This window comes from Triturus cristatus, chromosome 8 (assembly GCF_964204655.1).
Source record: "Triturus cristatus chromosome 8, aTriCri1.1, whole genome shotgun sequence".
Lineage (NCBI taxonomy): Eukaryota > Metazoa > Chordata > Amphibia > Caudata > Salamandridae > Triturus > Triturus cristatus.
Window position 1 is genome coordinate 873,558,851 of NC_140591.1, and position 18,288 is coordinate 873,577,138.

The window sequence follows — 18,288 nt, forward strand, 5'->3', positions numbered from 1 at the left end:
CTAATAGTTCAAACTCTTATAAATGCAAGATCTATTGCAATTCAAAGAAGCAGCTGCATGTGTCGCAGGGTTGCTTGGAAAGAGAAAGCACGCATGGCGCACTGAATGTTGCAGAAAATCATGTTGTGTCTGCGGTAGGAGAAACTCATTAAAGAAAATAGTGCTTATAGACTAAAACATACAGTGCGACAACAGAAGTAAAAGGTCCAGTCCTCATGGGTGGTTACAAATGCTGACAAGCCAGTAGTAAGAATGGACTAACAAGCCTATTAACGAATCAGAAACCAGCATTTACGAAGGACAGTAACACAAGCCAATGACAAACATGGGCGGAGGGTGAGCGGGGTTTCAAGTCCATACTCCAATACAGCATGGCTCGCAGCACGTGCGCTGCCCAGTCTCGACCTAAAAAACGTGATTGCAAGGCTCGGTTAATCTGAGGACAGTAGCCACTGTAAGAAACTAAAGCTGTACAAACCTTACATAGATATTATAGAAAATAACTGGCCACAAAAGTATTTATCCATCTCATTAGATCATAGAGTTTGGAGGGTTATACTTGCACTCAGGTTGGGCTTTCTTCACTTGAATGCATCCAAAATCAGAGAATGAAAATTGACTGCAGAAGGAGGCCCCTTAGAAGGACAGATTAAGACACTGACATTCTGTGGGGAAGACCCAGAGCAGCGAGCTTAGATGTTTATGACTCAAAACGTTTAGTTTGCTGCTATTCTTAGCTTATCATATCCTAAAAATTAATGCACCTCTCCCTGACATGTGAAAAACATTTAACGTCTATCGGGCTTTCCTTCAGCTCAAGAAAAAAAGGCCGCACACTGCTTCGGTAGCTTTTATAGCTCTGTAATATATGCTTGTGGTTATCCCTTCCATTTAGAATCCCTATATAAAATATTAATAGCAATCAGGCACGATTATTAAAAATGCCAAAACGATTTAAGATCTGTACAGATGCATGATGCTCGTAAAATCACAAGTTGTTGGTGATTCAGTACACTGTAAAACTTGGCAGGGCAGGGAAAACACTTGGAGAAGGTCCAAGGAGATGTAGCAGCAATTTACAGTCCATCTTGGCTCTTGCAGGGCTCTTTAAATCTACATGTGAACTATAAAAAGCACTGGCAACCAGACAGACTCCCTGCATGCAAACAGAAACACTGACCTACAGTGGCGTCACAAATAGAAGCAACCTGATACACTGCTATCCAGCTCAGTTTCAGAGCACTCTGTTAAAATGCACAGAGGCCTGTGAGTTTAATATTTTTGGAACCGAGGACAACCCAGTCTCGCCCGTTTAATGCCTTCAGCAGCTAAGGGGCCACTGAGGCTACTGACTGCTCATTTTTCCAGCAGAACTGAAGTTATGGAGAACAGGTGCTTCTGCCATTAACGAGATGTAAGTCAGTGGGATACTGGCTGTGCATGGGAGGCAATGGCATTAATTGGGAGTCTTCGTTATTTTCCCCTATTACATGCCTTGCAACGTTTGTTATGTGATTTGTTTCACTGGTTTTTGCACACAGGAAAGGTGATTGCCAATGAGAGATGTTCCAAGCACTGCAGCATTTTACTTTGTCCGTTTTAACTTGAAATGCTGCTTTGTCCTTGTAATTCTTATATCCTGTGGCTAAATGTTCAATCCAGAGTTCAAGTGACAACAAATAGGAGATGAATTAATCCAGGAAAAACACAAAGGTATAAAAAAGGGAAGTGGAATGGGCCTGTTTGTTCCAGGTACTTTATATAATTTTGTTCTAAAGCTGTTGTAATTTAAGACTGTCGAGGGCGTAACTGAGGGCCAAAATCTCGCTAACTCTAGGTAGCATTTCTCACCCGCCAGATCCTAATCCATCATCTGCCAGGGGCCCTCTTCCAGGAGCATCTCAGCAACTGGTAATTGATCAGGCCGCTTCCCAGTGCATCACTTTTTTCAACTAAATCACTCTATAGAGACCAGACATGTGCAATCCAGCCTTAGCCCTGCTCCCATAACAGCAGTACAGCTCCTACTGCGAGGCCAGGCCACACACAAATGGGAACACAAGTTACCCCAGATCGATTTTGGCCTATTTAGGCATCATCAATGAAATATGGCTTAATTGTTATGTCCCAGTGACCATAAGACACGTCTGCTCTTGCTTGTGGCAGTTAGAGCACCATACTGAGGAAAATAAAACGGCGAGGGGTGGAATTCTTGAATTAATCTCAACCACTGGTTGTTACTCGTGGCCACATATCAGTGCATAATTTTTTTGTACTTATTGCCACTTTACTCAATTATTTCCTAGATGTTGAAAGCTGTGAAGTTGACATATTAATTTTAGGAATTTAAGCACCACTTTGTCTCTGCTTCTAAGGACTAAGGGGCATATGTATCAAACGATTTTGTATTCGCAAACTCTGCGAATCGCAAAAAAACAGCGTTTGCGAATACAAAATCGCAAAACGCGATGTATATGACATTTTCACGTCGCATTATTAAGGAATCGCTAATTTTGCGATTCCTTAATTTTGCGTAAGCATTTAAGGAATCGCAAATTGCGATTCCTTAAATGCTATGTAACACGCACCCAAGTTGTGCGAATTCTCCTTAAGAAATCGCAAATTACCACCAACTTCAAGTTGGTGGTAATTTGCGATTTCTTTGAAAAATGCAATTTTTGGAATTTTTCAAAGTGCCATGTGGCGCACATACATGCCCTTAGGGCATGTATGTGCGCCATATGTGCACACATGTTCATTTCAGGGGTGCATCAGGGTGTCATCATGACACCCTTGCACCTTTGAAATTATTCTCAATTTGCGATTAGCAAATTGCAATTCGCAATTTGAGAATTACTTCCCATTCATTCCTATGGGCCTCCTGGCCCCTAGGAATGAATGGGAAGGTATTCCTTAATTGCGATTTCGCAATTTGCTAATCACAATTAAGGAATATTAAGAATTCGCAAAATATGTGCGAATTTTTAAATACATCCCGTTTTGCAATTCTCAAATAGCGATTCTCAAAAAATCGCTATTTGAGAATCGCAAATACGGTTTTTGATACATATGCCCCTTGGTCGATAATTTTGCAATTTTTTAAAGATTCCCACTAGGATCATTTCAGTCTAAATATGGTGTATTTCATCTCACTTGATCATGCTTTTACTTCTGTAACCACCATGACTTCTGATGTATCTGTAACATCAAAGCCGCTAGAAGTGTCATTATTTATTAACATTTAGATAGCAATTGCCAAGATGATATGAAAAGCTGCTACAGACTTTCTAGATTTGGCTTTGTGTGAAGAGGGAGTCCTCAAGAATGTAACTGGACGATAGGAATATATTTCTTTAGTGGAGAATCTTAGGGAAATAACTAAATTGAAATTTGAGATTAATATAGAGTACACAAACACATTCCTAATCTCGCAGTGCTTACGAGAAAGAGGTAATGAATACACATATTTGCCAGATCGAATGTATAACCAAGCCTAAATATTAAAAACATTTTTTATTACCACCCACCAATATGATCACTGCAATGGAGATGGAAAAATTGCTAAAAATTTACTAACATTTGAATATCATGGCCAAATATTGACAGGGACACATTTAAAATACTAAATGCATGTTTCACATACCCATCCACCAAAAAAGGAAACACCCTAATGTGCTATGCAATCACAAATGGAGTACACCCGTAGATGCATGGATCAAAATGTACCTTTTATTCAAATGTAAATTCATTGTTTTTGCTTTATATATTTACTTACATTTGAATAAAAGGTAAATGTTGATCCACACATCTACGGGTGTACTCCATTTGTGATTGCATAGAAAATTAGGGTGTTTGCTTTTTTAGTGGCTAGGCATGCCTTTTGGATAGCGAGACCAGTCTGCAGGTGAGAATTCGGTCTTCCTCTGAGGACCTGTTCTATGGGGTATTTGACCAAGTCAGCTTCTAATCTAGTAAATCACAGTTGCAGTATCTTGGACCTGAATTATTGCTACCGCTGCATAGAATGGGGAGTCATGAAAGGCAGGACATCATTGATGGTGCCCTTGCTGAGTTGGAATCATTGTATGCATTCTCAGATGGTGGGGTTCTGAAGAGTAACCCTTTGACTGAATCTGTTTTCCTGTGCACTCTCCTCCTTCTTCTCAGGTGTTGAATGAGCATGTGTGTCATTCAGACAATAGCTGAGTTTTGATAAGTTATTTTTATTTAATTTTTTTAAAGAATGTGACTATAGCAGCTAGTAGCATCAACAATGATTCCATCAAAATGACAATGTGCAAAAACCTGCAATAAAGTGCAATAAAAACAGTGCTGATGCATCTAAAGTGCAACAACAGAGAAAAGTGCTAGTGCTTCTAAAATAAAACAACAGTAAGTGCTGGTCTACCTAACCATGATAATCACATAGGTCATATCTTCCATATTGAGTGTTAATTTCCCTCCTTCAGTTTTTCGAGATTGTCAAAAAACGTCCAATTCTTTACAAAAAAATGTATAGCTCCCACCCATCTGGCATAAGCTTCTTCAAAATTCCGTGTCCTTTTCATTTTACTAAACCATTTTAGATGAGAGGGGACATCACTAGATTTCCAATTCTGCAGAATTAAGGATCGGGCTACAGTACAAGAGATAAATAAGAAAACTTCTTCCGCCTTCATTTACGTTGTTCTACCCTTATATAGTCCAAACAAAACGGCCTCAGCCTCGGGCTGTACTCTCTTCCCTATTGCTAGTTCTATGTTGGTAAATATAGCTACCCAGAAGGGCTCTAACCGTGGGCAAGTATAGAAAATGTGGTGCCACCCACCTGCTCCATTGGCCTGACAACGGAAGCATTTGTTTTCAACTTCCGGATACCTTTTTTGCAAAGCTGCCGGGGCCATATAGGAGAGCCGTCGTGATAAAAAGGCCATCCTTTTAAAATTAGCCAAGCGCAAGGATTAGCTTCCTTGATGGGATATGACTTCCCAATCCTTACAAGAAAGAGTACATTGTGTCTCACGACCTATTTTAGCCAAATGGGCCTCTATCAGAGGTACTTGTCCCTGGCGATGTAGCAGTCGGTACCAGTTCCCTACACCTTTTACTTTGGCCCCATAAAGTGCCACCACAAGATCATTGGGAACATCAAAAATGCCATTAATATATATATTTTTTTTAAATGAACAATTTGTAAATATTCGAAAAAGGCAGGTTTCCTAGGGTTTTCTACCCTTGCCATTACCTCTTCCCAGGTGATCACCCTATTCTGAATTCCAAAATGTCTTAGCTCCTGTAGCCCACAATCTTCCCAATTTTTTAAATGACTTTCGCGAAATTGGAGACCAAGGCTAGTACATTCTCTTAATCTCAAATATTGCAGACACGAGGAGCCCGTTTTTTTAGAAAAGGACTGAAGTCTGAAAGAATATTCCTTTAAAGTCTTGTATCTAGTTTTTTGGGGAAGTTTGGAGGTTTTTAAAAACACTCATCTTTGAAAATTAATTTCTTGTAACATTTTGTCCAGAAAGAAGCTATCTCGATTACATTTAGATCCTATCAAGCCTGCCACTATATCCATAAATGCGGCCTCATAATATGTTTTTAGATGAGGCAAAGCTAAACCCCCTTGTATGGTTGGTAATTGCACTACAGTCAACTTCACCCTAGCTGTTTTCTTTCCCCAAACAAATTCTCTTATCAGTGTATCCATTTCTTTAAAAAAGGACATATTTACTTTTATAGAGACAGTGCTAAAAAGATATATAAGCAACGGAAGTATAGACATTTTAATTAAAGAAACTCTGCCAATTAATGATAAAGGGAGTAAAAGCCATTGATCCTAAAGTTTTTTGATTGTTTCTTTCATTCTTATATAATTAAGTTTGTATAACTGTTGATAATGGCTAGATACATATATCCCAAGATATCTGATTGGGTATTGTTTAATAGCTTGAGCCCTCAAACATTGTGGTAGAAGATTAAGAGCTGCATTGAGGGCTAGGACCTCGGTTTTATTAGAGTTTATTTTGTAACCACCAATTAATTCGAAGTCTCTGAATTCCCTCAATACAGTTTCCATGTTCTCTTTGTCAGGCATCAAGTATAAAATTATGTCGTCCGCGAAGAGTTTCAACTTTAACATAACGGGAATGGGGGGTTGAATAGCAGCATTATTTCTGATTTTAATTGACAAAGGCTCAATAAAAAAAGTAAAAAGTAATGGTGAAAGCGGGCAGCCCTGTCTTGTCCCCTGGTTTATTTTTATATTTCCTGCTTGTTTTGAATTTATTAATACCTGAGCCGAAGCCCCTTGGTAAATATTACGTAACATATTAATAACCTCAGGGGGAAAGCCAAATTGACCGAGGGCAAAAAAAAAAGTTCTCCAATTTACTAGGTCAAATGCTTTCTCCGCATCCACCTTTACCATACAAGCCGGGGTAGAATTGGAATTAAAATAGTCCAAAGCATGTATTAAAAACTCAGTATTAGCTGCCATTAATCTACTCGCTATGAAACCGGTTTGGTCTTTATGAATAGTTTCTTGGGCGGCATATGAAAAGCGTTTGGCCCATACTTTCATTAAGATCTTATAGTCCGAATTCAAAAGACTAATAGGCCTGTAAGAATTAACATCCGCTGGATTTTTATCTTTTTTCACAAAGGACACTATTATCACATCTTTAAAAGATGGGGGAACCAAACCTCCATTTTTTATAAAATTGAATAGTTTTTTCAGAGGTGGGATTAGCACCTTTGAAAAAGTTTTATAAAATTCTATAGGAAAACCATCCTATCCGCATGCTTTAGCTCCAGCTGATGCTGTAATAGCTGTCGATATTTTAACAGATTCTACATCAGATTTTAATTGACTGGTCTGGTTTTCTGAGAGTTTAGGAAAACTCACATTAGAAAAATAATCCTGGATCAGCTCTTCCCCCACCGAATATTCTGACAAGTAAAGTTGATGCCAACCATTTTATGAGAGCACCATACTTTTGCTTATTTAAAATTCCATTGACATTGACCGATAAGATCTTATATTTGCCGATTTCTATTAAGTTTTTCATAATAATTTATTATTTGTACCTTTTGCTCTTGCTCTTTTCTCTGCAATAGACTCCTTCCCCTCCCCATCTTCCCCCCCCAAAAAAGAACCCACCCCTCGAAATGTGGAGAAACCCCCTTTGACCACACTAACCACATTTCACCCCCTTTTCCCTGTCTTCTGGGTGTCTTGGAATTACACCCCCGGTGATCCCACGGTCCCCCCATCACCCAAAATGAAACCGAAATACAGAAATCCCCTTTTTTTTTCCAATTTAGGGGAAGTAGCGTTTTACCCCTGAACAACAAGGACACTTGACAGCACTATTTCTTATAAGATATTGCAGATCTTAACATTTACAATCTTATACAACTCTTTTAAATTCCTGGTCCGGACGAAATCTCCTTGAATAGTGCCTGAGCTTCTTCTAAATCTGAAAACATGAAGAACTTGCCTTTAACTAACACCCTCAATTTCGACTATTGGGCAATAGAGGCTTGAGCACCATGGGCTTTAAACAAATGGAGAAGCTTGACAAATTATTTTCTTCTGCGAGCAGCAGCGGCAGTCATATCTGAAAATATTCGACATTTAGTGGTTTAATTCACAAGAAACTGTCTCTGCTGAATAGCTTTTCATAAAATCCTTTCCTTAATTCTGAAGTCCGCAAGGTTCAGCAGGATTGTTTGCGGCATCGTGGAGTTAGGGAAGGGGTGGGCTGGGACACGATGTGCCCTAGTGACTGTCAAATCTCCTTCAAACTCTGGGAGAACTGTCTGTTTAACCCATTGTAAAGTTTGTGAGCCTTCAATACTCCTACAATCCTGAGGTTTGACCTCCTAGAATGATTTTCTAAATCTTCAAGCTTGTTTTCCAGATAGTTTTTTTTTTTGTAACCTCTTTGACTTCCCCAATAACTGTATTCATTTGGTCTTCCAAAGCTGAAATTCTAGTTTCTGCCTCCTGAAGTTTAGCAGGAAAACCTGTCATTGCCTCTTCAATTTTCCCTAATCGTAAATGCAAAGCAGCAATTTCCAATCTCTGGGTCCTTTTTATCTCACGAACCTCATCCAGTATAAGTTTAAGCTTATCTCTAATGTCCAGTTGGCATGCACCCGGTGTTTCTGTACTTTGGATAAAATTGTCCTGAGATTCAGCTATATAACTGGACGTTTTTGCGGGCATAGTAACCTCCTGGATCAGTAAACCTTCAGGTAAGATTGAATTCTGCGGCAACAATGCTGTAGGGCTTGATGGTAATGCAGGGGCCCCTAATTCTAGACTTTGACCCCGGCCTTGACCCCGATCAAGACACTTAACTGACTCCAGAACTACCGGATAATCAGACTTGTGAATACATTGGCGTCTCTCTGGGTCTGGAGATGCTAAATTTATTGATACTGAAGGCGACACTGGTTCTGTTGAGTGACCTTTAGATGTTTTTAAGGTTAGACTTAACGAGGGAGGTTGAAGGATAGCTTGTTTTTAAAGAACAATGGAAATTGCTTAGTCCCATTTAATTTTTCCTTTAGGCCATCAAGTACAACATTATCTTGATCTACCCCTAATTCTTCACATTCCGGTGGGGTGGTGGAGGGCAGTTCTTCTTCTGAGGTCTTGAGAGTACTGTCAAGGCCACAGGGATTAGTGGTATTTTCCTTATTGGCCAGACGTGCGGCTTCTTTTGCTTGCGCTAAGCGTGTTTTCGTTTTTAGACGAGCTGCTGATTTGGTGCCGGCATGTTTTGCAGGTTTACCCATTTCTCAGCTTTTCCTTAGCTTGACTTTTTGCAATCTTCCTGGTTTTGTATTTTGTTTTTGCACCCAATGTCTCCTGGTGTCGCACCTTCACTGCCCAAATTCACTCCAACTCCAGCTGGGTCTCCTAGGATTTAGAATCACTCCAACAACCCTGCTCACGCTGGCCACCAAGAGCCCAACCAGTTACAATTTCACTTTTATCTCAGCAACACTCACCTTCACCATAATCTTTTCGCGATACTCTTCAAGAGTATAAAGGAGACAATTAGGTCTCAGAATAACCTGCCTCCCTGCAGCACTCGGACCACAGGCACAGTTGCGCGGAGATAGTCACCTCGCCTCAGAGAGAGAATGTTTGTATTATGTCTTCCTCGTTTTTTGTTATTATATATTTTTCTTTTTTTTCCCAGGAGGCCAGCCGTGTCTTCATTCACCTTAGCGAGAGGCAAGAGGGCAAAAGGGCAAGGGGGCCTCCTGAATTCCCATTCTATTCCTTAAGTATTTCACTGGGGGGGCGCTTCAATAATTTATTTTTGTATCTTTCCCCCGTTATGTAAGGCTCTCCCTGTTAGAGCCTTTTCAGATTCGCGCATCGTTTTCATTTCCGGTAAGATACTGCGGCCGTATCATCTAGTTGCTCCCAGCCGCCTAGAAAATCCCCCCCTGGTAATCGGGAAACATCCGCCTCCTCCTCACCTTCCGAAACAATGCTTCCCGCGGAACCGGGAAACCGCCGCTGTAATCATATACGCTGGATCTCGCTCCACCCGCAAAGCACCAGCGACTGCCGCAGGCGAGGCACGAACCGCTTTAGAGGGCAGCAGGAATCACTCGCAACGCCGACCAGCAGCAGAGCACACCAGGTACAAATCGCCATGTTGGGGGTGGGGCAGCGGTCACCTACGGCTATCCGGAGGCGTGATTCTCCGGCATGCCGTTCCACCTTGATAAGTTATTTTCTGTAAAGAATATTAGGATTTGGTTCTCATTTTTAGGTTGTCATGATAAAGGAAAGTTTCTGCATTATGAGTCACAGTTAAATGTTAAGGTATTTGCATATCTTGGTATCTTTTAGGGGCAAGAGAAGTATCACTGGTGGATTCTTTAGTGGATTCTTTAGTTCATTCAATTAAATGTTTTAAAGTGGGTATAGGTGGTTGTTGGCCTAGGATGTGGACTTTAGGCAGTATTTTTAGGCAGTATCTACAATTTTTGTTGAGGCTTCCTAAGAACTAGTGGTTCACTGACATAATATCGACAACAACAATATTGTCATACAAAACTATTGTGCCAAAAATATCGAACCCCAAAATATAATTTTCTTATATTTATAATATAATTAACAAAAATAGTGAAAACTAAAAAATATTGTTATCACTAATATAGATGTAAAAAATATTGTTTAAAAAAAAAACATAAACAGTAAATATAAAATATGTTAAAAAGTAACAGTAATATAATACCATGTAAATATATTTAAATATTTTAAATATATAAATATCCATTATACTTATTTACAAAAATAAAAAACACATATATTAATATTTTTTATTAATATATATTTAATTTAAAAAGATTATTAAACTAATAATTTTAATTTTTGGTATTATTTACCATTCTGTTTTATTATAATATACCATAATGTATAATGTGTGTGTGCATGTACCCAATAACATATATATATTTTTTAAAACATACCAATTTAATTGCAAATACAATAGTAAACAATGTAAAAATAGTTACAAATAAAAATATTATAATTTTGAATACACATAAACATGATAATATAAATTACAACAATAGAAACTATACTGTAACATTTTACAAATACATATAGTAGACCCACTCGAATGTGTACAACAGTACAAATTACTAGTCCCACTTCAATAACTACAACAGTAGGGTAAGCGTTGGATTGTAGACGGCAAAAATCACTATTATCACTCCAATCTGTGCAACAGTAGAGAAAGTGTTGGACTCACTAGAGGTAAGATTTACTATTCTCACTCCAATCTATGCAGTAATAGGGAAAGCGTTGGACCAAGATGGGGTAAAAATTACTAATCCCACTACAGTTGGTTCAATAGTGGGCAAAAAGGTTGGACTAAAAAAGATTAGATTATATAGTTTGTTCTGTAAATGGGTGTCATGCTATATTACCTTTAAGAACATTGGGATTCATGCCATTAAAAAAATCACTGAGCTTCATATATGGCAATAAACACCACAGAGAGGATGTGTTAACACCTGCACTGGACTTCAGAAGCTAACTGAGAAAGGTCAATATACAGCTACCGAATATTCAGGCGTTGCAGTCGTAGCAGATTGAAATAGAGGAGTAGGCTAATACAGAGAGTAGGCTAAGGGGACCCGTGCAGAGGTGTGTCAACGAGAATGAGTGGCGATGAAGGGCTATGGGCAGAAGTATGAAGACAGCAGGAGCAGTCAATGCTGGTAGTGTCAATGAGAATTCTTAGGATATGCTACCAGAACTGTTGGTGTGACTATGGTGCTAATAAAAAAGTGCCAGGAGATCCTACTGGGGGGTGTACAGCATTGCAAAGTAGTGAAAGGGGCATTAGAGGACAGGCACACGGATAAACATAAAAATTCACTGGTGCATGCATGAGAATAAATGAAAATCTTAAAAAAATAACCTCGAAAAACAACCGACCACATGAAAACAAACTAATAGCTGCGCATGCCTCAGCTTCTCCCTGCCTGAAGGCACTTGATAACTCCGAAAAGATCTTATGATGATAAACTAAGAATAAAAAGTACAGTTTTGTCACTAAACACTGCGATTGATCAACACTGGGACACACAAGATCTCATCTCCATAAGGTATAGTTTATAACATTAAAAAGGTGTGCACCTTTTTGTTAGAATGCATGTTTTGGAAACAAACATGTGGCAAACGAAAAGAGAACACCTTTTGTCGCCAGGTTCTCATAAGACTGTTGATTTTCAGGCTTTGTACCACAATTGAATCCGCACTCACTAATCAAGCAGCAAGAGGCAGTCCTGCTTACTGTGCAAGATACACAGATGACAAAATAAAATTGACTTACAGAATCATTATCGCCCCCAGAAAAAAGCTACATATAATTGTGATTACAATTCAAAGTTCAGAGATTACGCTCCTATTAGACTAATGTTGTGCCGCTCGAGAGCCGAGAAGCAGGAGCCCATACAGCAGCATTTTCAAGATTTTAAAGTATACTATCAAGATGGAAAGCAGGCGCCGTGCTGAAACGTAAAGCGAGGCGCCAATCTATTAAAAGTTTTGTGCATGGCGGCCACGTTACATATTGTTGTTCCCTCTAGTGGTCCCTGTGCCCACCCTCTCCCTGTAGCGTTGCCCAATCAGCCGGCACGCAAAATGAAAATGGCGTGCCGGGCTGTTTAACAAATATAAAATTAAACAAGAGGCACCGGAGGAACAGGCCAGATATAAAATAGAGAGTTGAACACTCACTTGCAAGTGATGCCTCTCACATAAGAGTGAGAGGCGGATACCTCTTCGCCCGGCTCACTGATGATGCACTCAAAGGCATGGGCAGTGGTAAGGATTGAACACGGGCACCGTCTTTTGTGTATTTGTTCCTCTGCTGCTGTGTCCATTCAGGGAGATCTGGCATGAAAATGAAAGGAACACCTCATGTATCCCAGCAGGAAGCTCACAAAGTAAAAAAAAAAACAGCAGAAGCAAAGCCAGCGTACAGAAATGCACACTCACAGGGACCCATCGGCAAATAGGCACACTTACACACACGCATTTATCCTCACTCTCAACCTGACCCTCACAAGATCGGTGCAACAGAGGGGATCGGCAAATAATGCTTTGTTATGGCGCATTGTATCACAGCATTTCCCACGCTTACGTTAGTGCAGACTAACAACACCATCATCAGCCTGAAGAGAAGAGAGGTCACAAGCTAGCAGAATAAACAGCAATGCAGCAAAAGAAAAAGAGTTCCCCAAACAACAGATGAACCCTGAAGGCATAAGGAAACTGTACTTTACCGGTGCTCAAAGCAAGCAACATATCGGCTATTGGAACCTATTAGGATTCACCAAAGAAGAGCATTACAAGGGTCAACCAATGATAAGCAGCAGTCGGGAAAAAAGTCTGATTATCCATTACAGCAGGTCTTGCAGACAGCTCATGTGCGCTGATGCTCGACCTAAAAAACACTTTTATGGTGCGTCAGTAGATCCACAGAAACCAGCATCTTGCACGGAACAGGCTGAAGTTGCTGCCCAGTCGGGTACATCTGTGCCATTCATGAAATTTGTGCACCATGTGACGAGTTTAATAGCCCCCACAGCAATTTAGAAGGGTGGGACGAAGTGCTTGTAGGTTGCTGAATGATTTACTAGCCTGCAGCTACCTGCTTTCTATTCATTAGTTATAAACGCTGTACTTTTTATCTTTCATTTTATCACTTTCAATTTTTCTTTCTTTTTGTCATTATAATTTTTCCAGAAGAGTCTTCAAATGTAAGCTTTCATTTGCTTGTCTTTTCACGGTATTAAGTATTTGTGAGAACAGTCTTTCTCTGTTTACCTTTTAAGAAACTGGGTTTTACTGGAAAAATGCCTTGTGAATATCTGCTCACAACCGAAGGGCCTGATCTAGATTTTGTCCGACGGTTACTCCATCACAACGGTGACGGATATCCCGTCCACAGAAATATAAATCCCATTCTATCCTATGTTGTGATGGAGTAACTCGTCTGCTGATATCTAAATCAGGCCCTAATGTTTTTTAACCAGGGGTTCTTAACCGGTGTTCCGAGAACCCCTGCAGGTCTGCGAGGCCTATTCAGGAGGTCCTTGACTATATTACAAAATTAAATAATATAAAAATTCATCAATTAAAATGAAGAAAATATCTACAAATAAGGAAGCTACAATGAAAATGTGAAAACATTTTCTATATTTGGTTGTGCATTACACAAAATATTTCAATATTTGAGCATTTGTTTGGTGTATAATTGTTTTTGTGTACTGTTTTGAGGTCCAAATTATAGAAATTGTGTAGGCCGGACCTTCCCGGCTTCCATGTAATGACATGGAGTCCCTGAATTCCAGTAATGATTTACAGGGGCTCTACAGAAGTCAAAAGGTTAAGAACTGCTATTTTAAACAATGTACAGGCTGCGTCTTTGGTGATGTGAGTATCTTTAATGTTTTCAGCCAGTGCCCTGTTTTTTTTTTTTAACAATGTAACTGTTAGTGCTCAATTTGTTGTTGGGTTTTTAACTACAAGAGAACGCTGTGAACTGTTTTTGTTTCCAAATGCATTTGGTCATAAAACCATGTGAACTCACTAAACAGTTGCAGATTTACTCAGTTAAGCAATCTGATTTTGCTTAATTGCAAAACTATTTAGTTTACAGAGTGTATTCTGAAATACTTTATTTATAGACGACCTTCGCAACTACAACTGTTGTTTAAATACTTATTACAGCTGGCGTTTGATCCCAGATCTACATTTGAAAGAAAGCACGCGGGATAAAACAATAGCATTTGTGTTTCGTTCTACATGTTACAGATAGGGCGCATTCGAAGGTCTTTAAATACGCATTTAACTCATTTGAAATCTCAGTCACATCTTTCCTTGATGCCTGTGATGCAAATCTGTTTCAGATACGTTTGTTAGAACATGTCCTTAAATGTTTTGGATTGTGACCTTATTTGGCAAGACATGTATAACTTCGAGACAGAATTATATAATTAACCCAGGACTTTCGGTTTGCATCTCTGGAAACAAATGCTACACTAAAAATCATGGGGCACATGCTACCTAAAGAACTGGTCCATTTCATTTCCTCACACAGGATTAGGAAGAGATTCGATTTAGTACACTTTTATAACTGTAATAAAGTTTCTGACCTATTGGATAAGATACAGTGTTGCTTTTTAGGCTGAGCCTATTAGACAGCGCATGCTCTGTCTGTTGCGAGGCATATTGTGGCTTACCAAGAAAATATAGGTGCTTGGAGGCGTCCAATTGCTCACTGTTGGTTGTCTTTCCTTGTCACTCATTTGCGTACTTCTTATTTGTGTCCTGGCTTGTCAATGTGGGGTTTTCCCCTCCCAGTGAGCATTGCCTCTTTACAATCTCTTTGATTTGGCACTCGTTGTTTTACTGCTTTCTTTTCAAGAATGACTTGTTTCTTTTGTGTGAAGCACTCCAGTGTGTGTGTTTGAGCCATCTCTCTCATATACTCGTCTCCGCCAGGGCCGGACTGGCCAAAGCAGGAACCGGGCACTTCCCCGGTAGGCCGCTAGGGGGGGGGGGCCTGTTTTGGGCCCCTGGGGGGCCGTTTTTGTTACTGGGGGTCAGCAATATCGGCCCCCTGTAACAAAATCTACCAAACCGGCCCTCGCAAACTGCTCGGCTGCACTCTCCCTGGGGGGGTGGGGTGGGCAGCTGAACAGTTTGCCAGGGCCGGTGTCTGTTTCCAGTCCGGCCCTGGTCTCCGCCCTGCACCCCTTGTTGCTCTCTGATGCCCAACTGCGTCTCCTCGCCCAACCCTCATGCACTCGCCCGTTTGCTATGGCTCCACCCATGCCTTCTGTGTTGTTTCGCTCCTTTCCCTGTATTTCTTTTGTTGTCGCTCTCCCTCCAGTTGCTTTCACGTCCCCTCCAGCCCTGCTCCTATGGCTTCTTTTGCATCTCTCTCCCACTTTGCTTCGGCATCCTCCCAACCTACTCTGTGTTGCTTCATCATTCACCCCCCACCATCCTGAGTTTTGCTTCGCTGTGCCCTCATGCTCTCCCACATTGCTTCTGCTCTACAGCCTGACTGGAATAAAAATAAATAAATAACACTTTTATGCGTTTTACTTACTTTTTTAGTTATCAATCCAACTCAGATTAGTAACTAAATAGTAGAAAAAACGCCCCTGCATCATTGTGTAGATGTGTGCATGTGTGGTGTTCGTACCTATAAGATGACATTTGTGTTTTTATTTTAAACTGGAGCCACACACCACAGGAAAAGTGAAACTTTTTGGCTTTAACAATGTTAGTTGCTTTTCAAGTTCCGTTTTTCTGCTGTTTTTTGCTGTTTGTTTTAGAGAGTTAAACAAATGCTACTACATGCCTTTAAAGTTGAAAAAAGCAACATTTGCCATTGTTTCAGATCTTAAAATACCACTGTTTGATCTCTTCAAACTATTTAAAACACTAGTCAAATCATAACTGTGGCAGAAGGCCTTTCTTAAATTAGATCTTTTGGGGCCAGATGTACGACCCTCACATTTTGCCACTCACAAATTGCGTCTCTTTGCGACTCCCAATTTGCGAGTTGCAAAATGCAATTCACAACAGTGTCTCCGACACTGTTAGTGATTCCTAATGGGGTTGCAAATTGCCTGCCTCATTCATTTTTATGCGGCAGGTACACTTTGCGACCCCATTAGGAATGGCCAGCACTCACAGGGATGGTGGCCTTCTGGGGTCAGCAGACCACCATTTCTGTGACTGCTTTTTTAATAAAGCTGTTTATTTTTAATGCAGCCCATTGCATTTTAAAAATAAATTAAATGTTTGTTTCATTTTTTTAAGAGCAGGCAGTTATCCCTGGGACCACTGCCTGCTCTTAAGAAATATTTTTGCACACACTCACATATTGTGAGGGGTCCCCTGGGGACCCCGTCCCGTTTGCCAGTGGTTTTACCACCTACTTGAAGTAGGTGGTAAACTGTGAGTGTTTTGCGGTCGCAGATGTGGTTGCAAAACAAAGGTGCATTGCATTGAGACTCGCTATTAGGAAGTGACTCTCCTCCATAATAGCGAGAGTCATAAACGGTATTTTGCGAGTCAGTGACTCGCAAAATAGCATTTGAACATACCAGGACCCTTTTTTGCGTTCGCAAACAGACCGATCTATAAACCATTCCAAAAATTTTGATTACTGCATGTGAAATGATGCATTATATACGTGAGAAAACAGTTTCTGCTCATGATTTGTTTATGAAATTAAAACTCTTGGCCAAGAAAGGTAAAATTAGGCTCAAGTCAAGGAAAGCTTTATTCGGCTGCTATATAAAACAGACATAAAAGCACAAAACAATATACAGAATTACATTTCATTTTACATACAGCAAAATATAAAGTAGAATTAATTTACAGTTAAGAACCTCATATAAAGCGCTGCTTTTAAAAACTGAGCTAATCTCCAGGCAATATGCTCGTTATCCAATAATAGGAGTAGGAACATAGCATGACGGCACTGCCTAAGCCCTAAATTTCTTAAAAATGGAACGATCCAAACTTTCCTTGGTTCTTGATAAATTTAGCAAAACAGGACTAAGTGCATAGTAGACTGAGCGGAGGTATTATCGCATGGGCAGGCTATTAAGTTGCGCGACCAGTCATTCAATTTCGGGAAAGACAGCAGTCTATGAATGATGCCCAGTCTAAGCCTGGTTAAAAGAAATCTATCAAAGGTACCTGGTACGAATGATAAGTAAGGCTCCATCCCCAGTGTGGTACGTATCAGCTGGTGGTTCCTCACTGTAATTTTTGCTGATATTTCCCCAACCATTCTGTTTGCTTCTAATAACTGCAGACCCTCTTTCCTTAAGGCCTTTCTCGAGATGTCCATCAACGATGTGGGATTTAAAAAGTATTCTGGATGACCCAGATCAGTCATAAAATCATGCACAAATGTAATCCAAGGGATTGATAATGCCCCCTCAAATCTCACGGTATCTTTTAAAATCTCCCTGTTTAGCCTTGTCTGATCCTTACACCAGACTCTATGCCACAGGAGTATAGGCTCAAGTTTTACCAGATCTGCTATGTGGTGGAGAGATAATTCCTCGTGGCAGATAAAAATGGAGGTGCTAGGGGGAACAGAGAGAATATACCTTATAAAAGCATTTTCAACTGTTTGTAGCGGGGTAGTATCTACGAAGCCCCACACCCCAGCTCCGTAAGTTTCCATAGTGACACATTTTGCCTTATATATTTGTAATAGTTCTGGCGGGAGGTTTCCTACCTAATTTTTTAGCAAAAGTTGCTAGTGCCGCAGTAGATCTTGAAAAGGCCAGTTTTTTAGCAGATATAGTTGCGGACCAGGAGTCGTGCTGGTTAAAAAGGACGCCTAGATAGGAGAAGTTTTTAATGGATGACAACCTCTTCCCATCTATATACATTTTGCGGGTCTTCTGCGTCCCTTGCCTAGATCTCATGACGTATGTCTTGGTTATGTTGGTTGTGGACCGAGGTTGCTCATGAATATGCTAAAACTATCAAGGGCTCTCTGAAGCCCATTTTGAGTGCGTGCCAACAGAATGGCATCATCCGCATAAAGAAGTGCGGGAATAGGGCGGCCACCTGCTTGGGGGAAATCTTTACCTTGACAAAGCAATGCATCTTCAAGTCCATATATATAAAGATTAAAAAGGAAAGGGGCCAGAACACAACCTTGTTTGACCCCTCTTCTGATTGGGAAG

General features: G+C 40.2%; 2 protein-coding genes across 3 annotated transcripts in view; one reads left to right on the top strand and one right to left on the bottom strand.

Moving 5' to 3' along the window:
- The window catches only part of ABI3BP (ABI family member 3 binding protein), a 1,978,933-nt gene that overhangs the window by 549,465 nt on the left and 1,411,180 nt on the right, over nt 1-18,288 (top strand). The gene's annotated exons all lie outside the window — the stretch shown is intronic.
- Nucleotides 1-18,288, bottom strand: part of LOC146805201 (nucleolar complex protein 3 homolog) — a 330,742-nt gene that overhangs the window by 208,658 nt on the left and 103,796 nt on the right. The window contains exon 4 of one of the 2 annotated variants that reach the window (XM_085622402.1): nt 12,290-12,445. The exons of the other annotated variant lie outside the window; for it this stretch is intronic. Within the exon in view, the coding sequence (XP_085478528.1) occupies nt 12,306-12,445 (140 nt within the window). The 3' untranslated portion in view covers nt 12,290-12,305. The remainder of the gene's footprint in view (nt 1-12,289; nt 12,446-18,288) is intronic. 2 annotated transcript variants of the gene reach the window in all.